Genomic DNA, 24,192 nt, shown 5'->3' with positions numbered 1-24,192 from the left:
ATATAAGAATATGAATTCCCATTATTGGATCCATTTGCAAAATTTAAAGTATTCCATCATTTTTTAAATGTTACATAATTTCACAATATGTAGCAATCTTTCCTTCGTATGCTATGTAAAACTGAATTAGTTAAAGTTCATCTATCAGCAGGTAGTTGAAAATGCAATTATTATGCAGCATGTTTAAAAATACTGCACCAAATGCTTTACTACAATACCCTACACAAACAGATTTGCTTGAAAACATGCACTTTGAAAAAAAGTTCATCATTATTTAACTGAAATCATTCGTACAAACATCTGAAAATCATTATGAAAGCTTTGAAAGTTCTTTTAAATACATCGTTTGACTCAATCATTGTTCTCAAAAATTAAATACTCCTTTCAGAAATCGTGGATAATGTCAAAAACTCCCAGAAGAACCCATTCCGGCCCCATTTGGAGAAGGACGCCTGCGACGAAGAGGTGATTCACATGATAAAAAAGTGCTGGACAGAAGACCCGACAGAAAGACCCGACTTCCAAGCCCTCAAGTCCATCATCCGGAGGTTGAACAAGTAATTAATCCGAATTACAGTAACATTTTTCGGTGCTAACACTCCAAAATTACTCCTAATTAGAGCCCATTTCTTCTTTAAGTTTAATACGAAAGCAATTAACGGAATTCTTAGGCGATAATAAGGCGTTTATCTGAGAGATTGTTAGAAAGTGGATACCTTTCTGCTTTGAAGTGTTGTTAAGTATATTTCCGCGTGAGGTTTTTTTAATAAAATCCTGTTAAATCGCAATCGATTTTTCACGCTGGAAGTTCCTATTCAATAAAAATCTCAGTGATACTTAATAAATATTTAAAACATTCCAGAATTTGTTTCTAATTCTTTTTTATACTTTTTCGTATTCGTAGTATAGAGAATTTCGTATTCGTAGTTAAGAGAAAGTACAGTAATTGTGAAAAAATTCAAACTCGAGAGAGTTTGTTGAATCGCTACGTTTTAGAGTCATCGAGATCGAAAAAAAAGACACATTTTTTGGAAAATATACGTTTTTTTGTATGTAATAAAAATAAATAAAAAACGAAATAAGACACGTTTTCATCTAAACGGATGAAATTTGGTATATAATCTTCTTGCCAAATATTAAGATTTCTATATAATTTTGAGCAAAATCCGCTCAGGGGAAGCTATTCAAATCGGCTGTTCGGATATATTTTAACATGGTAACTACAAAACGAAAAGATATGTATATAAAACTCGATATACAGATTTAACATTTATAGTCAAGACACCTATCAAATTTTGAGCTGAATCGAACAAAGAATTGGCCGTCTGTCGGTCTGTGATTTAGAAACCTATAAAAATCGATTAGGATTTAAATATATCGAATTTAGTATGCGATTTTGTGACTACAAGTGTATTTTTGTGTCACATTTTTATTTCAATCGGTTAGGAAAAACGCGTCTAAAATAAAAATTCGATTTTTGGATACTATTAACCGTATACCAGATAATAATCGCCAAATAACTCGCCAAGGATGACAGGATAGATTCTGTAAAAATCCTAAATTCACACTAAAGCTTAATATTACGTACCATTCTATGCCAGTGCTATGCAAAGCGTTCTCTGGTATATCACTTTTATTAGAGAGTATACGAGAAAGTTTTGGGGTGACCACTGCCGCTGGTTTTAAATTTAATAATTATTTGAGTAAAAAAATTGCATCCTGCAATAAATCAATAAAAAAAATTGTGCAAAATGCTGTGCAGGAAATATTTTCGGATTTTGAAACTACCGAAATTGGCATTTGGTCACTTCTTCGATGACAGATGTTCTTTATTAAACAGTTTATTCTAAAATTGATCGAATATTTAAAGATTTTAAAGCATATTATTGCAAATTTCTTTTATACTAATTTAATATTCACATAAGAAACATTTCAGTAATATCAGTTTGGTTTCTATATAATGCCTTTTAAAGATTAAAGATTTATCACTCAAATTGATGCAATAAAATGTTTTATTACGCAAAAGCAAACTGGACGGAATTTGCCGAAATTCATTTACGTTAATTTGATTTTTCTTCTCTTCTTTTTGCATTTTTTCCCAACTTATTAGTTAATTGTTATCTAATAAGTCAATCCTCCATTTATCTTGCATAACCATTCACTAAGTAATCTCAATGCCATGCCATTATCCTATTCACTGTTATGTCTGGAGGTTAAGAACCCTGAATTCAAGTACTCTCTTCAAATTAACAAAATGGAATATGCAAAGCGGTTTTAACTCTCTCATATCTAAGATCAATCGAGTTCGGAACACTGGAATAACCGAGTTCGCTTTCAAAGATACGAAGAATTCCCTTTTAAAATTTAACACCACACCACACCTCCATTTCTAGAGGTCATGTGGTACCTCTCCGGTTTGGTATAGATGTAAATGGCCTCTAATAAAAGAGAAAAAAAACTACACAGGAATGAATTGAAAAGAAACATACAAATGACAAAATACGAATACATATAACATAACAAAATAGGAATACAATAAAACTGGATGAATGGACATGATGATATACAGTGTGAGTGAAAAAATAAAGCAAGGGGGGTTAAGGGGGCTTAAGGATATATTTCAAATAGAAGAATTGCCTGGTGGTTACAAAGCAAATACATGCACCTGTATTCTGGAAAATTTCTCAGAAAATCCCTCTATTCTAAAACACATCTGATCGAGCGTCTTCAGCGAAATAAAGCAGGCGGGATATTCAATCACACTTAATGTAAGATTGAATGAATTTAGCAGAGATATTGAGGTGTCTCGGGCACCCGATTTAATTTCTTTGAAAGTGATTTTGGGGCCTTGTAGTCCTTAAAGTTTTAAGTAAATGTTACAGTCACTAGACTCATGAGACGTTGCAACAGTTTTAAATACCTTATTGTATATGCTTTATCTGTCTTATAATAAATTTTCAAAATTAATATGAAGATTAACGAATCAATTTTTTAAGTATTTTCATTATATGGTATTTCGCATTATAAATTTCAATAAAAATACTTTTTTTAGCGTCGATATATCACCCTAAATCCCTAATATGTTTTATTTCATTTCATAGAACATTTACTCAAACGAAATTATATTTATTTCCAATTCTATTCTTATTTTGTCTATTCGTGTTTTTTTCATGAAAAGTCCAAATTTTTATTCATGAAAAGTCCAAATGAGGTCAGGCATCTATAAATATCTCGTAAATGATGAAATATAAAGACTTTTTTAAATCATTTTTAGGAGATTTTTGTTAATATGAATGAATGAATTTGGCTGATATAAAAAAAAAAATCTTTATACTGATGCTTGTATCTGAAATTGTTAAACAAAAACCGATCACAAACTGTAAAAGAAAATGATACGACGCAGACAATTGTAAAGGCGTGAATCGCTGAATCTATAATAATATCCAGATTACATAAATTTCGAGTAAGAATTCGATTTCTCTTTTACTTAGTATTCAAATCCACAAAGCTTTCTTGTGAATTTCAAACTATCGCTCAAACCAGACTCCAAGAATACTCCAGACTCCTTGAGGAATATAAATATCCATGTTCTTTATAGAACTCCCGATGGAACTTCCAGCTGAAAAGTCAAAATGTTCCAAACCAAAATATTTTCTCTTGCAATGGACTATTTTTAAATAAATTTATTCCATTGTGTATTTCCAACATTTCTAACAGAAAGAATTGAGAATATACTATTTTCAAACAAAACATCAAGTTTCTAGTCTTCAAAATATATTTTTGCAATTTCTGACAAATCTGGATGCTGAGTTTTAAAGAAAACATACTGGGAATACAAAAAACGATTTGAATTTTCGTTTAGATTCAGTTTTTTTTCTCTTTTCTTATTCTTTTATGATGGAAATTTTATTTGGTGATTCACAGTACGAAATTTAGTGCTTCATGGTACTAAATATAGCTTTGTGAAAATGTATTGAAAAGACTAAACCTTAGCTGAGATTTCGCACATTCATTCCTATTTTATTTTTTTAATTCTGTCCCACTTAAAAAAATTATTTAGCTATATATAGCACTTAATTTTGAATTATACTTCTCAATTTTATGTAATAAATTTTCTATGCAAAACTAATTATTATAATTGTTTCACTGCTTTAAAAGAAATATTTGATCAGTTTCAATAATCAGATATGTTTTTTGAGGTGAAGTTAATGATGCAGTTGATTTAATTCAAGTTAGCTGGCTTTGGCGGCCAGCTGATTCACCAGAAATTTATTGGTGACATTTAATAAGAGTTAAATGTCTTATGCTTAATTTGATATTCATAAATCCTTCGTCAAAATATCTTTAAACACCAAGTTATAACAAATATTATAACATTATGTATTATCGATCTTATCTAATATGTGTGTTATTTAATACATCAGTGTGTTATCTTCTGTTTATTATATACAGGAATTTTAAAAATGGACTAGATTCCCACTACATTACAGTACCATTAAATAATTAATTTGTTGGTTGATCATAATGGCTGGTTGTAGCCTCACAATCAGCGTTATACAATATGATTTCCACGACAGTTCTAGGATTTTTGGTAGACCAAATTCTACAGTTGTGGAAGTTGATATAACCTCGGAGTGTAAAATGGGTTTCGTCTGTCCACAATGCGTTAAACAAAAACTCCTCATCTCTTCACATTTTTACATTTTTTTTGCTCCAATAAAACTCCATGTCATTTCAATCATGTGTGTCAATTTTTACATCTCTACTCACATTTTTTCATGAATTATTGAATTTTCTTATGTTAACGAACTTTTGAATCACCCTGTATAAAAACGACAAATTTAGTTGAAATCAAATACCCCATATGCTCCATGGGAATCAACTGACCAACAAAAGAGGCAAATTATTTCATAATTTCACATCGACAAATCGAATGGCTACAATTATTGATTCATGGTACAATTTTTTTGTGTATTTCAGGGACAATGACAGCGGGAATATTCTTGACAATTTACTTTCCAGAATGGAACAATATGCCAACAACTTGGAAGCACTCGTAGAAGAACGAACTGCTGATTACCTGGAAGAAAAGCGAAAAGCAGAAGACTTGCTTTACCAGCTGTTGCCAAAGTAAGTCGAAATTTGTTTTGAAAACGATTCGTTAATGCATTTGTTCTTCAGATCGATAGTCGAACGTCTCCTTTTATTCGAGTCTGAAAACCTTTTAATAAACGCTTTTGTAAATAATCGAATCAGAATACATGGTGTTGATTATTTCTGATGTAATTATTCTGCTTGTCAAGTTAAGGCTTTTGCAAGGATTGAATAATTACTTTGACAGTTTAATTTGATATCTGGAATCTTTTTATTTTCAAACATAATTAAATATATCTTATTTTAAAGATTCAGTGAGAATGTTTGTTTTTATAATAAATATCAAAATATTGCAGTTGAATTGTTAATAATATTCTAGGATTATCACTAGAACATCCGGGATTTCGATTACCCTTAAACGTATGCTGGTATCGTTTCGACACCAAGATATAAAACATATCAAATAATTATAATAACTAAATAATTGCAGGACTACTTTTCAGTATGATTTAGTTTTAAGACTTTTTTTCATATTTCATGTAATTATCGTATATTATGACCCTTTATGTATAAAAAAAAAAAAAACTGTAACTATTCCAACACGAACAATCTCTAAATTATAGACAAGTAAAACCGCTTACCTTTATTGTTTTGTTGGAATCTCTTTGTTTACATATTGATGTTGTTGTCTCCATCTGGTTACAGCTGAAAATCTCAAATTTCTAATTAGTGGCAGGTTTAGTGATTATAACATCATTAATACGGGGAACTTATCTTTAAAAAGAAGATTATTTAATAGCTATATGTTACATGATTAAAAATATATTTACAAATTAGAAGAGAAAACAGAAACGCGTTCGTTGGTTTGCCGCCAAAAAAAGGGAGGAAGTAAACAAACCCCTGGTAGCGGGGAGGGAATGTTCTTTTCAGTCAAAACTGCTTCCAGGTAAGTCCCTTTTTCCGACAATAACAAAACAAATTACTTCTTCAGATTCTTCACAATCAATTTCGTGCAATCTTATGCCTTCATCAGAATCTAAATTAGAACAAGACAGCTTATCCACATCCGATTCATTATCAGAAAGCTCTCGCACCAAATTAGCAATTTCATCAGGGCTTAGACCTTTTCTACGAACCATCGTTTCAGAGTATCTGCTCTGCACAAGGTTCGAAAATCGAATGATTTTTTTTATGGGCAGAAAAGCAAATGCTCTATAACGAAAAACTTAGACATAACAATTTTAGAATAATTGATTTATTTCCGCTGTGAATCCAATAACACTGCAGTCAAGATCAAACAGATTGCGATAGTCCTTTGGGAAGTTTGTTTTACTTAGTCAACTATCATTTGTTGAATGACAACTATTTTTCTTGATAAATTGGCTTGGTGCCCAAACGACACCAGCGGACGTTCTAGGCATATTTAGTTGTAAAATCTCTCCTAATCAACTTAGAGCACATTTGGCAGAACATTTCAGTTCTGTTGGTTGGTCCTTAGTTCAAATCCAAACCATGGTGTTTTATTCAAAGACAGGATTTTTTTTTTAAATTTAGAATGTTATCTTGTTTTTCTAAGTTTTGTAAAATTCTAGATCTTTCTTAATTATTCAAATTGTATTGATTTCAAATATTTTTTAAGTGTATAAAAGTTGAGTTCTATCATTTCTTAGTAAGTTCTCAGTTGCGGGTTGTTGCAAATTCCTTCATCTTAATAAATCTGTTTTTTAAACTCAGAGTAGTTATTGAAATCTTCATGGCTCTATTATAAAATCTGACATTTCCAGTTTCTAAAAGAACCATTTTTTTTTGTATTTTCAAATATACTTTTGAAATATATATTGGCCGGGATAGCCTGGTTGGTAAGGCGTAGGATTCGCATTCCTTGGGTTGTGAGTTCGAGTCCCACTGGCCAAAGATTCTCCGTGTACATTGTGGCTGGTGAACGTTTAAATCTGTCTTAGCCACAAAGTCCTTCAAGTTGGGACAATACCACAGGGGATACTGGATCAGAGGTGATCGTTCTCTGATTCAGGTCTAAATTACGATCTGTGTTTGAGTGAATGAAATGCATGAATGAAGTCCGCCTCGTGAAAAGGGCTGTGTCGCATGAGTAGCTAAGACGTACTGTTAGTCCTAAATGGCGCCACTGAAACAAGAGATGCTAAAACTGGACTTAAAATTGGTGATTTTGTCAGCTGGCTTATCTGCCAAGTGTTGCACTTTTTGGCAAATGCCAAAAGTAAAAACAACAAATTATATAATATGATATTAACAGGAAAATCAATGAACCATGAAATGCTTCAATTTAATCGTTTTCGCATTATCATTAAAAATAATCATTATTGTTCGATAATGATTATTATTAAAGCCATAAATTATCGAAAACTTTAGTATTGATTTTTAGAAATTATAATAAATCTACTATTGTAATTGAGGGTTCTAAGCCCTAAAATAAATACTTATTAACTAATAAATACTTATTCACATTAATGTAATATTACCTCTCATTACTTTTGAAAAAGCAAAGGGTGAAAAACGTATATACTAAAAACACGTTGTTCTTTTTAAGGATGTTACCATTTTTTTTTCGACGATCATTTTAACATGGCAAATAATTTCTAAAGTTCCAAACGGGAATTTGGTTTTTAGCAAGTGGTTGAAAGGGGATGACGTGACTCATCTATGTGGCATTCGACTTTTATTTTCTTATCATTGCATTGTCCCCGACTATATAATTTCCAACTACAATATGTACATGCTTTAATCAGGAGGTTTATGATAATAATTATTGCACTTCTGTGCAATTTATATTCATAATGAATAAATTCTTATGTGATTGTGAATTAAATTTTTTTTTGTTAAAAATATTTATTATTATCTTTCTAGCTGTCATATTTATATATTTGAGCAAAATTATGAATATTTTCATTATTATTTAATTATAAAAGATATATGAATATTTTAATTATTATTTAATTATAAAAGATATATGAATATTTTAATTCGTCCCATGATAATAAAAATGATTTCAATTTTGTTTCAATTGGCAAGAATTTTTAAAAAAATTTAAACTCTCTTTTATTAATATTATTGTATGGTGCTTTCAAGTATATGTAAAAGAGAATTCCATTAATTAACTTTTTTATATATTCATTATTTCAAATTGATAACCAACTGAATAAAATACCGAAATTAGAGTTTTGGCAATTCCACTGGCTAGCCACAGATGGGAAATTAAATCAGATTAAATTAATTAAATGTTAATTAATTTTTGAAATTATTAAAATTATATATCGTCCTTGTATGTATATCACATCAAAAAAGCGAGTGGAAAATCAGCAACAAAATCCGATGTTTAAAATCATTCTAGAATTTAAAATGAATAAAGGTGTATAATAAAATATTTTCGAAATTGATAACTATAATTTATCTAACCATTTTTTTATCGTTTTCGTTTTTCTTCTATACAAATTTCAACAACGAAATTATGAAATTAATTTCATTACTGAGTCATCTTTCTTTATAATTCTTACATCATGCGTACCTTCACTTATTCTATATTTTTTGCTGTCATTAAAGTATCGCCATTCAAGCCCATCTCCTCATAGAATACATATATCATACAATATATGATAAAAAACAATATTTTCAAAATACGCAACTCATAGGTCAATTCTTTTTGCAAAACTTAATATCGATCTTCGTTCTTATTCTTCATGCAAAACGTTTATTCAAAAAGCTATTTCTAATAAGCAGTATCTTCGGATCCTTCTCCAATCTGTGAAGTATTTTAACATCTATTGAATGAACTCTTTTAGCATTAGTGGGAAATGGCCTTTGTTGCCAAAAATCCTATTCTCATCCCGTTTCAGTCAATCATTTCATTATTCTTTATAAAAGCCTTCATTTTTATTTATAAAAATAATTGTTGGGATTAGTTCCTCTTCCTAACCCCAGATGGCAGCATATTCCCGTTGTCTTGAAAGTTATGCAGAAAAGATTTGTTTGCTTGTAGTCAAGAAGAATAGACGTTCACGTAGAGTGTGAGCGATGAGTAGCTCTCAAGGAAAAGGGGAGCAAATTTATTTTAACGATCACACGGAAACCCAGCTAGTTTCTCGTGAAAGTAGTAGTTTATAAATAAAATATATTTTACTGTCTTGAAGAAATATTCGTAACCTTGATACGGAACTGCTTGTAGGAAATTGTATAAAACTGAGGAGTGGCTCGATGTGAATAAATGGATGACTGATCAAGAAAACTGTTTCCTGACTTTTATTGAGTAGAATCTTATATTTTTTGCAGACAGGAGCACAGGAACTCACGGACAGTGCAGAAATACTTCATTACGAAAATGTCCCCTTGATTCGACAATAATCTTAACTTCAATGATTTGTTGGTTTCCGCTGTTTAGTATTTCCAGTTTAATCGCTTGACTGTGTGATACAAATATTTAAACAAGCAATGACTATGTTAAGATAAGGTACTTTCTACATTTGTTTGATAAACGCCTCTGAAAGATACAAAAGCCTCATTAAATCCTTTAGTGGATTTAAAGCTTTGGCGATTTCAGTATCATCGCATTTTCTGGTATGCTAAAACTGCAGCGCTATACCGTATCAGTTTACATTCGTTGTTTTAACAATGTAGATTGAACAGAGTGCATTTAAACAAGGATATATGTTGGACGCGGATTTAATTCCTCTAATGATGAATTAACAATGCTAAATTGCGAGTAAATAATTCATAAGCTCTGGAATGATTCGGATAATGATGAATGTGGTGAAATAATTACATTATATAATCCGGAATGATTAGAATGTTACTTTTATTTTCTAGTAAATAAGTATGCAAAAAGAAACTAATGTAATTGTCAAAAAATTCGAACTCATGACTTTGACTAATCTCCACGTTTCAGACCTACCTGAGTTCGAAAAACTTATTATTGATATTGTCTGTGCCAGTCCGTCTGTCTGTCTGTCTGTGAACAAAATAACTCAAATTAGACGTAAGAAATGCATGGACGTCAGATCAAATTTGTAGATTTCTATTAAATCTGAACGATATCCATTCAATGGAAATCTATCTATCTTGCTGTTCTCATACAAGTGAACACGAAATATGAAACTTTGAAAGGAGAAAAAGAAACATTCCTTTATCCTTTAATTTTTTTCTAGAGTAATATATCAAAAAATAGCGAGTTCTTGTTCCCTCTCTTCCAACGAGCTTGAACTTATGTTGTGAATATTTTGCTACATTCAGCATGTCTATGATGCATCATAATAGAAATGTTGAATAAGTGATGATAGAAGATATAATTCATACTTATAGCGAAGCTCAAATTGAACACTTATAACTGTTTGAATTTAAACTTTCAACTGTTATGATAAATGTTAAAATTCTGTAAAATTGTTATTATTATTATTTAAGTTTTATTATCATATGAGAAAATGATGTTGTTTTGATCAGGAAGTTTTGAAGCTCGAAATCGCGTAAGCAATGAATAAAGCATAAATGGCAATTTTCATCATCATCTTTTAATGGCATATATTTTTACCTCCTTTTACCAGCATTTCATTATTATTACGTATGCTTCTTTGAAAGCAGATGCGCTTTTAAACGGTTGACCTGCTTTTACCAGTATTGCTTTATTATTACGTATGCTTCTTTGACAGCAGAGGCGTTTTTAAAAGGTTGACGTAGAATTATGACATCATAGCTGTTATTTTCGTGAAATGTAATTTTTTTCGAAGGAAGTTAAATAATTTAATTTTTATAATATGTTGAAAAAACCTTTACTCGTGTTTAATAACAGTTTTGATAAAAGTAGTTTCTATTTTCCCTAATTGGGAAATATCACTTCATTCATTCTTAAGTGGGAAACATTGAAAGATTTGGCTCCTGTTCTAAGATTAATCCAATATGAAACTGTTTTATGATCTCAGAAATTAGAAAATAGCAGTTTGTATTTACAAAAATATTGTTTTCATAAAAATTTTATATAAATTAATATGTTTATAATAAATTTATTGGTAAATAGTTTATCATTTGGACGACATTAGTTTATCATTATTGCGACGGAAACGCTTGTTATTCAGCTTCCAAATGCGGCATCCCTTTTTGTGAGAACATGATGTTGTTTTGGTTAGTGGGTTTTGAAGCTCGAAATCACGTAGGCAATGAATAAAGCATAAATGACAATTTTCATTTTCAATTTTTTCTTGGCTGGCAGAAAAGTTTTCGTGCTCTCGTAAACCAATTTAAAATGGTTAATGACTTAAATTAATTAAGACAAATAATGACTTAAAAATAATAATGTTCTTACATGATAACTTCAAATTTGAGATCGTAGATTTCAATTTTTACTATTTTTTATATTATCTATTTTATTATTATTTAGGTTTTATTTTAATAGTCCTGCAAATGTTTGTATATCCATTTATGAACACCTTGAACACTATTATTTAACATATTCTCACCCTTATCAATTAACTGAAAGGGTATGCGTAATTTGTAACTGAAATAGTATGCGTAATTTGTAACTGAAATAGTATGCGTAATTTGTAACTGAAATAGTATGCGTAATTTGTAACTGAAATAGTATGCGTAATTTGTAACTGAAATAGTATGCGTAATTTGTAACTGAAATAGTATGCGTAATTTGCAACTGAAATAGTATGCGTAATTTGCAACTGAAATAGTATGCGTAATTTGTAACTGAAATAGTATGCGTAATTTGTAACTGAAATAGTATGCGTAATTTGTAACTGAAATAGTATGCGTAATTTGTAACTGAAATAGTATGCGTAACTTATAAAATAATTGAAAGAGTATACGTAACTTATAAAATAAGTGAGAGATTGCGCAGTTTTTCAATCTAATATAGAAATTTCATTCCAACGCTTCTAAGGTAGAAAATTTATTTCGCTCCAAATATTCAAAATAATTCATCTGAAAAATTTATTTTAAATATATTTTTGCATTAATGTAATCAATTGAATTTGTTTCAAATACTACATATTATGAAAACAATAAGTTCTAATTTTTAAACAGAACTGAACGTCTATATTCAATTTCTTATTGTAATAGATTCACTTTCCAAAGACTTTTAATCTAGTAAATTTCTTATTCCATACCTTCAATATTACTTTTTAAAAAGATTTACTATATTGCAAATACCCTGTACTACTATACTAACAAATTTTCTGCATTACTATTCAACGAATTTTCTATATTACTATTCAACGAATTTTCTATATTATTATTCAACGAATTTTCTACATTACTATTCAAAGAACTTTCTTCATTACTATTAAAAGAACTTTCTACATTACTAATTCAACAAATTTTCCTCATTACTTATTCAACAAATTTTCTTCATTACTAATTCAACAAATTTTCTTCATTACTAATTCAACAAATTTTCTTCATTACTAATTCAACAAATTTTCTTCATTACTAATTCAACAAATTTTCTTCATTACTAATTCAACAAATTTTCTTCATTACTAATTCAACAAATTTTCTTCATTACTAATTAAACAAATTTTCTGCATTCCGTTTTTATAAGGAATGGAACGTTTGTGTTTAGTCTCTGGAACTTTCAGAATTGTTTTTTCAAATTATTATTTTTACCTAACTCTTCAGTCTACCAACTTTACTTCGTTCCTGATATTCAATTTTATCACACGACATATTTACTTTATTTCAAACATTCACCGTTTTTTACCGAAAAAATTCTCCACATACAAATGTAATAAAATAATTTAATGTTTATGGCTACTTTATAAATAAATTTAAAAAAAACATTCGTTATACTTCTGATGCAAAACTTTCACTTCATTCCAAAATTTATTTTAATACTCGAACAAATTTATTTCATTTCGAGCATTAATCTAATTATTTAAATAAATTTATTTTATACCAAAGTTTCAACATTATGAATTTAACACTTTTCTGAAACACTTTTCTGAATCTGAAGAATTTACTTCATTTTGAATAGTATTAATGTAAAAAAATTATTTTCTTTCAAACATTATACTTTATTAACTCCTTAACAGCGAATCATCTAAAGAATTAAACGCTTCTAAGCACTTTCTTCATCTAATTGATTTTACATCTTTCTAAACACTCTACATTTCTAATTTTGAAACTTCACGTCATTCCCAACATAAAAAAAATAGATTCGCATATAAAACCAATGTGAAGAAATTGATATCACTTCATTCCAACTATTCCCCCATTCCATTTGCTTTGCTAACAATTGCTGAATTTTTTACGCTTATAGTAGAATTGACAATATATGCGCTATGCGTATTTATATAATTCCGAATAAACTGAAAGACATAAGAAAATGCAATAAGAAATTCAAGGTGCGAATTAAGAAATAGTTGATCTTTATTACCATTTTCAGTTCTTTTAAACTTCCAAAATTTCAAAGCTACATTTTGAAACACTTCGGAAATTTGAAGCATTTCTATTTAGTGTAGGTTGGATATTTAGTATAGGTTGGGGGATGCAATGTAGCAGGCGATGCATCCTGATTAATACTAAATATGCTATGGCTTTGCCTTCTTCATTGTGTCTCTGACATTTTACTGAGAATTTTTACAAAATGTGTAAAGTCTTGAGACTGTTCAGTGGAATGCTGGAGGTGTCTCATAAGAAAAAACGGACTGAACTCCTAACTGTTATAAGATAGGGTGGGTGTTGATGTATTTTCCATTGTTGAAACTAATCTGACATTGGAATCCCTAAAATTAAATGCGGGATTCTTGGGAACAAGGTTGCCAACGTTTTGGCCAAAAGGGGTGGAAGAGTCCTTCAGAGACTTTTGAAAAGCCTCTCATTTCATTCAGTCAAACTCCTGAAAAAAAGAAGATATGCCTCCAGGATAAAGCAGAGAGCATTGTGTGACTCTGCCAGTAAGCCATGTGCCTCACTGCTTGAGGATACGCCGTTGATCCCAGATTTTCCTAGAAGTGCAGCCGTGGCATTTTTCCGGCTTACTGCATATCATGACAGTTGGCCCGCATACTTGTATTGGCTTGGATTTTGCTATTCTCCCTTATGATGCAAATTCTCCCAATTTTTGATGCTACTTAACTTGTGCTGTGCACTTAAACTTTTGAAGCTGTAAAGATCAAAAATATTAGAAGGCTAGAGATATAATGACGTCATAGCCAATCTTCTGGTTATTTGTAATAAATAAGTTGAATTCCGAGATTTCAATAATAATTCGCTTTATATTTAGGCCCTTTTGAAATGTTTCATTCAACTTTTTTCATACTAGTCACGGTAAAGTATCACATAAATTTTAAAAATATCTGCATCGGTTACGACAACTAAATTCACATTAAATGGATCACAAATTCATGGCAAATTGTAACATTGCTTAAAATATTTTACACGTGTACAATTGAACCCCTACCATACGATTCTCAATAATTAATGTTGAGCAAATTAGCAATTTGGAATAAAAATATTAAAATTTTATTAATAAAAAAGTTTATGCGTCATTTGTTCCCGCTTACAGTTAACATGAAATTTCGATTTCTTAACATTAGAAAAATATATTATTCTTAATAATTCAATTTTTTTGGATATGTGTAAGGGTCAGAAAATTTAAATGATTTACTGCATTTATGTTTAGAGAGACAGTTTTCTTTGCAAACATTTTAAATTCAATATAATTAGCCAAACATGTTAATGTAAACAATGAGTTTTCACTTAATCCTTCAAGCATTCGATTAGAACACCAAAGATGCAGGCTGACAGGTGTTGGGGATGATCAACGACTCTCAGGAAGAGAAGTTGTCAAAGAATGTACAGAATTTCGGTAAGCTACCCATCTATTCTTTAAATCCTTCTCTTAATTCTAAAGTATAGGGACATGAGCGACCTTTTTTTCCAAACAAAAATAGGCTTGTTTTTTTAAAAAATTTAAAAAAATGCATCACCCTGTACAATATCTCGATTATGATTGTTACAAAGTTGTATACCTTGACTGATAATTTCATCATATAAGATAATGCAAGAATTATATCCAAAAATAGATTGGACGAATTCACAATTTTCGCTAAACATTATAAATATTTGATAGGCAACGCCATCTAGTGTAAAGCAGCTTAAATTATTTAGCTTCTAAAAGAATGCATGGTTTCAGTTTTATTTAAAGAGAGTTAAGATTTGTTCACCACCTTCATTAATATTAAGATCATATGCTTTTTCTATAAAAATATTCGATAATCATAAATTATCAATTCCAACATGCCCTGAGGTACACGGAAAGAACTGAATGACTATACCACCGTGACTAGTAACACTGGCGGGAATTATGGTTGTGCCGTAAGGGACATCACCGGCCATGGTACAACCCTTCCAGTGGGAAGAACGTCCTGCCATTGATAGAAGGTAGTCAACCCTCACCATTTCTGTAACCACCCAGATGGTGAGAGCCAACCATCATAGCGTCCTTCGTTACCCTCCTCCTTATTTCTGAGGTGCCCCCACTGTGGTGGTAGAAATATTTGATAAGATTATGATAAGATAAGATCATGATAAAATTATGATAAGTATAAGATAAGATTACTATCAACTATGTCCCGGTCATGATCTCTTCTGATAAATTTAACATCAGTCATCTGCACCATTGCTGAATGAGTAGATTTAGTAGTAAAACAAGTAACTCCTATACATGTGTGTATGTGTGTGTGTGAATATATTTCTAGAGATGTTCTCGTATAAATAAGTAAACTTTATATGCGAACCATGAATATATTCGTGTTTAGCGCCATTTACAGCCAAGTTTGGCGAAATTTTTTATGTATGTTTTTTATGTGTGTTTGGCCAAGTTTTTTATGTGTGTGAGTTTGTTTTTTAAACTATCAAGAGAAATTATGTGAATTTCTGGTAGAAAGTAAAACATATTCCCGAATGTTATTTAAGCATCAGATCACCTTACTTGTAAGCGCATAAACTAGAATAGTTGTACATGTATGTCTGCACAAAACAAAATTTCTGGTGACAGCCTTAACTCTATTAATATTGAAAGCAATGAACACCCGAAACGCCTGGATGCCCCTGTGATACTTCCTCCTCCCTTTCGTCAAGTGAGATAGATTAAACACCCTTAGCGCGTACTTTGCTCGTTTGAGACGCTCGCCCAGATGAGTTCGAGGAACATGGAAGTGTTCATGGAGTAGTTTTGATAATATAACTCTGAAGGGGTGTCCGAACATAGATTTGCTTAAAAGGCATCAATTAAGTCAGTTAAGAACACAGTGATCATATCGGATTTTAAGAAGGGCAAGGGATTTTTATTATTTTTGAGAGGCTGTGGTTCTCCAGTATTCTCAGGTGAGTAACTTCAATGACCTTATGATTGAGTGGATAAACATCTACTTATGTTTAATCTGATGAAAATAACATTGTACTCACAAAGCTGACTATCATCTAGTTCGATAAGGGAACTTAGTTGTCAAAGCTTATTTGCAAATTTTAAACCTGCATACTTTTAAAGAACTGTAACATGTATAATAAAAGTGTGTATCTTAATTTAATATCTTTTTCAGGTCCGTTGCTAGCCAGCTGATACGAGGGGAGTCTGTCACAGCCGAAGCATTCGACAGCGTCACCATTTATTTCAGCGACATTGTTGGCTTCACGGAGATGTCCGCGGAGAGCACGCCAATGGAAGTAAGTGTAGGACACTGTTAATAACGAATGGTTAAGCACTTTTTGGTACAGTTAATAACATGGAAATATTTAGAGATTTAGATAAAATTTGTAGATTTCGAGGTGGACTATGCTTAATGAAGGATGAAAAATTAGTTCAAGGCGCTCAAGTGCAGGATTGATTGTTTGATGTAGAGTTAGCAAATTTGGCACACAATTGCTTTTCGCAGAGTTCTTTATTAATATCAGGTTTCTTGCAAAATATTAGAGTTTCTGATTAAAAGCAAAATTATAATTAGCTGTTGTGCATGTTATCTTTATTTTTTTCTTTCTTATTCTACTTTTAAAAATATAGCTTTTCATTGATACCAAATTTATATCAATGCAAATTTTTAACTAATCTATCTATCAATCACATAAGCAATCTACCAATAAGTGTTTGAACACCCATGCAAATGAGGACATATACGGTTCTGATCTACGTCACACTTTATGTACTTAAACATCGTGTAGGAACCAGCATTGGCATCAGTCGCATGCAAGATTCCACTAAATTCAGAGTTGTCTAACTTCGAGAAAGGGGTAATTTTCGGATATCATAGAAATGGCAAATCCTTAAAGTACATATCTAGTGAGTTAAACTTTCCAAAATCGACAGTGGTTTTTGTGATTAAGAAGTGGTGATTGTCGGAATTTACTACCACCCTCCAGACCCATGAGATAGAGACCGACGAGAGCTGTCCAAAAAATTCGGAAAGACTGCATCAAAACGATGGCCCACAAATTTCATGTGTTCCAGCAAACATCCGATGTTGCTTCGATAAATCCATCCGCAAGAAAGCACATTTGCTTGATCTCCATGATCGTACTGCCGCCTATAAATCTTTTATTACAAAATCCAACTTCACTACTCAGTTGAGGTGGTACAAGGCATGTCGAAATTGAACCGTAAAAGAATGGATACAAGTTCTCTGCAGTGGCGAACCAAGGTTCAATCTCTGGGTTTGGAGAACGCCTTTTGCAAGATTGCATTGTGCCTACAGTGAAGTTTGGAGGAGTTGGAATTGGGATGTTTCTCGTAGTATGAACTGGCACCCTTGATCCAAATTCATGGTAAGGTGAACATCGTCTTCTACGCCACTATTCTAGATAACAATGGGCTTCCTACGCTCTGGCACTTTTGAGGGTTGGATCATTGTTATTTCGAAGATGATAACGCCACTTCTCATGTTGCAAGCTCACCGTGAATTGGCATGATGACAATGAGGTAAACTGACTGGACTGGACTGACCTATCCAAAGTCCGGACTTGAATCCTATAGAAAATATCTGGGACGAGTTGGGTCGCTGAATGAAAGGGTACAGCAACTGTCCAAAGTTTGTGAAGGGACATACATGCCTTCTCCATACCAATCGAAAGAAATTATCACAGTCCAAAGACTTGTGGAAAGCATGTCCTGGAATTTAGTTTAGTTTAGTTATATTAATGTCCCGTTGTAAAGCAACACTAGGGCTATTTTGAGACGGAATTCGTAATTTTGAACCGCGGTCAGATGACGAGGACGACACCTGAGCTGGCAGCTCCCTATCCACGCCACACCACACCAGCGGGAGGACGCCTCAGGTGGATGTCCTGGAGGGTTGAGACTGTAATTGCCTCAGGTGGAGGCTCTACCAACTACTTAATATGAATAAATTTTGTTTATCTCGTTTATCACAGATGTAAAATTACTTATTGGTAGATAGTGTATAAACACATTTGAGATATTTTGAAGCAATATTTTTCGTAATTTATCTTATTTAGTCACGCGTGATTCGTCACGATATTAAAGACATTTATTTTGTACGTGCATGTTGCAATTTCTATAATTAATTTTAAAAATTGTAGAATAATACGATGTTTCGGACTAGAAATTGTGTGATTTTAAAGTTTTTACTTTAAATATTTCAGCAAAAAATTAGGTAATTATATTTCAAGTAAATCAATTTAATTTACTTTTAATGCAGTTACCTAATTTTAATTTAAAATTTTGCTAATTTCCTCGTAATAACACTCATTAGGGCGTAAAAGCAAAATGCCGGGGCCTTCTATTCAATTAGTTAATTATTTTTACAAACGCCCAAACATTGGCCTGATTAATTGTTGTAATTGAGACTGCACACGAACTGTAGATATTAATACAGCAACAGATCAATAATGTCTCCTTCAGTAGATAATTTTATTTACAAAGTTAAAGTCCTTTATATATTACGGTAATAGGTGTTATTTTTGATTATATTATAAATCTATTAATATCTAAATTTCATGAATTTTTTACATTCCCCAAGAATTTTTTTAAGCATTACATCCCAGTCTCGCAAGTGTACTGTAGAATATTGTATAGTATTAAACAATATTGGTAATATTGCATAATATTATTGAATACTGAATACTCTGGTTATGATGGTAACCATATACTGGCTTATAAATCTATCCCAGCATATTAGCCGTAATGTTTTCGATGAAGTTTTCATGGATTGTAACATTTCCCGTTTCCCAGTACTGATAAAACCTTTACAGCCAGCCATGTCGACGCTGTTATATACTAGACTCCTTGAGATAGCCAGATGGTGGATCTTTTTACCTGGGTGGTCTCTAATCTGTTCATTATTGACTACAGTGAAAGACCACATGTGGAATTCCTCATCCAAGAGGTATTGATCGTGCCTTCAAAGAAAAAGGGAGTCCAAAAATTTGGATGCTAGAGGTTTCCCATTGTGAAAGGACCTTCTCACGACCCACTGGTGCCCCTGAGAGAGCATATTGGTGAACCCCGATTGGCCAGAAGAGATCTCAAATGACCAATGTAAATTAAGAGGTGGAGATTTTTTTTAGGAGAAGAGGGGAAACGAATTACAGGCGTACTGTTGGACTACACCCACGAGTTTGGAGTCCGAGGACTAACTGAGTTTCAAGAAAGCCTTCGACTTTGACTGTTGTGTCTCCTACTACAGGTGTAAATAACTATTTATTTAACCAAGCTTAGAACAAGTTGTTCTTTTGTATATATAGGGCTGTAAAATAAAGAATTGTCTGGAAATTCTGTTTCGTTACTTGATCAGTCTAGATCAAGACATTACAGGATTGTTTACTTTCACTAAGAATGCATTTAAGCATTATAGCAGTAAGCATATATCATGAATATTGCATGCTATTAAACAATATTTGCAATATTTAATAATAATTGTTGAATGTAGAATAATATGCTGGTTAATAAATCTATTCCATCATTATCTTCATGTTTTTGAGGATGTTTTGTGAATCACCCGAGTTCTCTAAGAAAATACTTAGCATTATATCCAAAATAGCCCAATTATATTATATTGTATGGTATTAAACAAAATATATAATAAAGTATAATATTATTATGTAATAGTATATAATTTTGTTTTATATCCTACGCCATCAGGGTATCTGAAAACGTGATTCCTTAAATTTCTTCTATACACAAAAAGTAAACTATGTTACTTAAAACATAATGATCTTGAGGTTGATCTTGTAATAAACAACTCATAACAGAAACAAAAATCATGTCTTTGAAACCAATTATTTATTTATTTTAATAAATAATTTCCCATTTTGTTTCAGGTTGTAGATCTTCTGAATGATTTATATACTTGCTTTGATTCCATAATTGAAAATTTCGATGTGTATAAGGTAAGTGGAAATTAATTTTTTTAACCCTTTGACTACGAACGGGAAATATACATAACAATAACCTTTTAAAATCTGCTTACATAGTTCCAAATAAAAGTATTTTTGGTGGGGGGAGGGAGTATTTGACCATCATGCCCTAGCCACGGAGATTTAAAAACATTTGAAAAAAATGAATAGATTTGTCAAATACATAAGCTATTATCTTTATTTACTACGCGATTGCAGAGAAAAAAAAATTTAAAAAATTAGTAGTCAAAGGGTTAAAAGGAATTTTATATTTTGCTCATTGATAATAATTTAGCGGATAAAAATTGCCCATGAATTTATATTCTCATTTAGATAATTTATTCAATGGATCATCGTCCGACATTTTGTAAAATTTTAACCCTTCTTTGCAAGCTTATTTTCTTTTTTTGTATGAAATAAATCAGGGTAATCTAATGCATGATCTTGATTAAAGGAATTTTTTTTAAAAAAAATCCTAGTATAAATATATAATATAAAATAATAATAATAAAAAACAGTATGATGGAAATAACTATCATCATACAAATTTACATGTAAAGCTCAGTGTAAAATAAATTTTAAAAAATATATCTTTTTTTATTATTTTTATTCCTGATGATCATTAACAAAACAATTATTATTATTATTTAGACATAAAATAATTCGGCATTTACTGCACAATATTGCAGAATATGCTTTGTATTGAGGGTATTTCACCGGAGAAACGGCGGAAATGGCGCTGTATGCTATGTTGTTAATCAAAATAAAATATGAAGATATCGGTTTAAAATATGTTTAATATTTTCTGGAACGTGTCACAAAGCATGTTCAATGTAATGTCCACCATGTCCTGAAAGCAAGTTAAATCGCATTGTTGCATTTTCAACAGTAGCTCTTAGCATATCAAAAGGAATGTTACCACATGTCGGTCTATCGCATCTTTCACTTCCACCAAATTGTTTAGATTATGACCATAAACGCTTCTTTTGAGATAACACACATTGAACATGCTTTGCAACACGTTTCAGAAACGATTAAATACATTTTAAACTCGTGTCTTCATGTCCTATTTTGCTTTACAATATTGATACAACGTAATTTCACCCCTGATGGTGAGTTTTTGAACTTTTTCTTGGCAGAAAAGAAATTCCCATGACCTCCTTTAAAGTATTACCAAGATTGATAACATTTGGTCCAGTAATTTTCTTTTTATGACCATTTGAAAGTGGAACTTTAATTATAATCACACTGTAATTTGGCGCCTGTCAAATATGAGCAAGAAGGCTAAAGGAAGAATATCTCCACTAGTTTGAAAAACATTTCGAATAATTTTAACTGATATAAAAATATTTCAAACAGCATTTTCAATTTTTATTTTCGGTTTTCATGCAAATTTTCATCTTTGTATTTTAGAGAAAAAAATAGTCAATCATTGCATTTCACGAATTTAGTTATGTATATAGCTAAAATAAACAACTTAAACGAAAACTTTTCAAGTTGACATGAAATCCCTTTTCTATGCAGCGATTTGCTTACGGTCCGTTATAAGAATAATCGAAAGCTTTATATTTTTATTCTGGAATGGAAGTATTTAAAGGAAATGAAGTTTAAATAAAATGTGAATGCGTTTTCACTTTGACAACGGGAATAAAAGAATAAAATATTCATCGTTTTGAGCTTTAGGAAATCCTCGCGCGCTGCATTCGTTTAATTTATCCGAAAGCGAATTGAATATAGCAAAAAATAAGAGCACAGTAAACTTATTGAATTTATTTTAAAAAACAAAACAAATGTTTTATACATTTTATGAAAGTGTATAGAAACAAATCTTTTTATAAACAAACATGTATACCATACTTTTTTTTTTATTAAAATACAGTGATAAGTAAGAAAATATATATAATATCGTCTTATTTACTTGAATAAGTGTTTTTCTAAGATTAAATAATTTAACATAGAACTTTTTTTTGTCCTTTGGAAACAGTCTCGAACCAATGCTAACATCGAATATTTTAAAAGTCATACGGTTTATGAATTTAGACATGGTAAGCTTTAAGAATTCTGAATATTATTTCATTCTCTAATCGTAGTTTTATTGAAAGTTTGTCTTGAATTTTTATCAACAAATAGAAAAGAATCGGTCTGTAATGAAAGTAAAATTTCCGGGATATCTATTACTCAACGAGGGAAGGATTTGAAAAAAAAAATACCTAGGTTTTATTTAAACTGAACCTAAATTTATGAAAATATGTTCCAAATTCAAATAATCGAAGTTTAAAGATACAATTTCAGTTTTTATCTAAAAAATATTTTAAAATCTTTTATTTCCATTAATTTTTTTTTCTTTTTAGGTAGATTCCTATAGGGAAACTACCTATTGCAATGATTCACATGACAAGGTTTCGGGAAAATTTATTCAGTTCTTCACTGATTACGGTACCTAGAAACCAAAACAATCCTTCGTTCAAATGTTATATTAACATTACGCTTTGTATGTTATATTAACATAATAACATATAACATAAATGTTATATTAACATAACGCTTTGCTCATGTTATCTTGTAAAGAGGATAACTAGAGTAATTTAGTTTGGATTTTAACTGGTTTGGAATATGTTTTTAGAAATGTAAAAGTCTCTTTCGAGTTCGTAAATGATCCATCTAGCTCAAAGAGGGTGAAATGGTGGGGGGTTGAAATTTTTATTTCGATATAACTTTCGTAATATTGAATATAGAAAAATATAAGTTACGGACCATTCACGTGTTTCCTGCCATTGGGAGTCCCGTCTGTTATTGTTAAATAAATAATAAAGTTATGAAGATTTTAGAATGCGCAAGTTTGCCCAAAAACGTGCGATTTTCAGGCGTGTTTTAGATATTTTTTTGAGGTCTTTAATGTGTGAAGTTGCTACATTCATGAACAAACAGTTCAACAAATAATCAACTCGTTCACAGGTTTTGACTAAGACTTGATGCAGATCCTTCCTCTTTAAAGATCAAATCCACCCAATTTGCTAGTTTTACACATTAAGGATTGCTCACGAATTTTCTAATGTTTTTCGTCCCATCTGTTGCGGACCATTCATGAGTTTTCTCGTGTTTCCTGTCCCGTCTGTTATTGTTTCATAAGTAACAAAGTAATAATGATTTTAGAATGCACAAGTTTGACCAAAATCCTGCTGTCCCAGGCATGTGTCTTGCAGTTTTCTTCGTGGTCCTTAATATATTAAGTTTCTACGTTCATTTCATATCTCTGACACTCCAACCCACCCAAAGACACATGGATAATAACTATTGAATGACCGGATCGAGCAACAGCAACACTGGAGGGAACTATGGTTAAGTCCTAAGGGCGATCAACGGCCACGGTACAACCCTTCCCTAAGGAAACACATTCCGTCGGGATGGGAGGAGGAGATAGAACCTCACCTTTTCGTGTACCCTCCACGGTGACGAGATCCAACCACCATGCCGGAAGAATCTCATCCTCATTTCGAGGTGACCCACCGGGGGGATAGTTGCTACATTCATAAACAAACAGGTCAACAAATAATCAACTCGTTGGCAGGTTTTGTCCAAGACTTGGTGTAGTCCTTTCCTTCTGATAATAAACCATAGAATTTTAATTATTCCAAAAAGTTATTAATTCAAATTTGGAATTCGAATATGCGTGCTTATGGTATCTGCAGTGAAGGCCAGAGATAGATTTTTGGTTGACGT

At 31.3% G+C, this 24,192-nt stretch overlaps 1 protein-coding gene across 3 annotated transcripts in view; it reads left to right on the top strand.

The window, feature by feature from the left end:
* The window catches only part of LOC129957238 (atrial natriuretic peptide receptor 1-like), a 1,107,058-nt gene that overhangs the window by 1,065,096 nt on the left and 17,770 nt on the right, over positions 1 to 24,192 (top strand). For 2 of the 3 annotated variants that reach the window (XM_056069479.1, XM_056069480.1), the window contains exons 15-19: positions 389 to 557; positions 4,981 to 5,130; positions 14,837 to 14,932; positions 16,668 to 16,791; positions 20,398 to 20,466. In XM_056069479.1, coding sequence (XP_055925454.1) covers positions 389 to 557; positions 4,981 to 5,130; positions 14,837 to 14,932; positions 16,668 to 16,791; positions 20,398 to 20,466 — 608 coding nt within the window. The remainder of the gene's footprint in view (positions 1 to 388; positions 558 to 4,980; positions 5,131 to 14,836; positions 14,933 to 16,667; positions 16,792 to 20,397; positions 20,467 to 24,192) is intronic. The other variant, XM_056069482.1, reaches the window with a different exon arrangement.

The sequence above is a fragment of the Argiope bruennichi genome, chromosome 11 (assembly GCF_947563725.1).
Source record: "Argiope bruennichi chromosome 11, qqArgBrue1.1, whole genome shotgun sequence".
NCBI classification, from domain to species: Eukaryota; Metazoa; Arthropoda; class Arachnida; order Araneae; family Araneidae; genus Argiope; species Argiope bruennichi.
The sequence above is the reverse complement of the archived record's forward strand: the minus strand, read 5'-3'. Positions and strand labels throughout refer to the sequence as shown.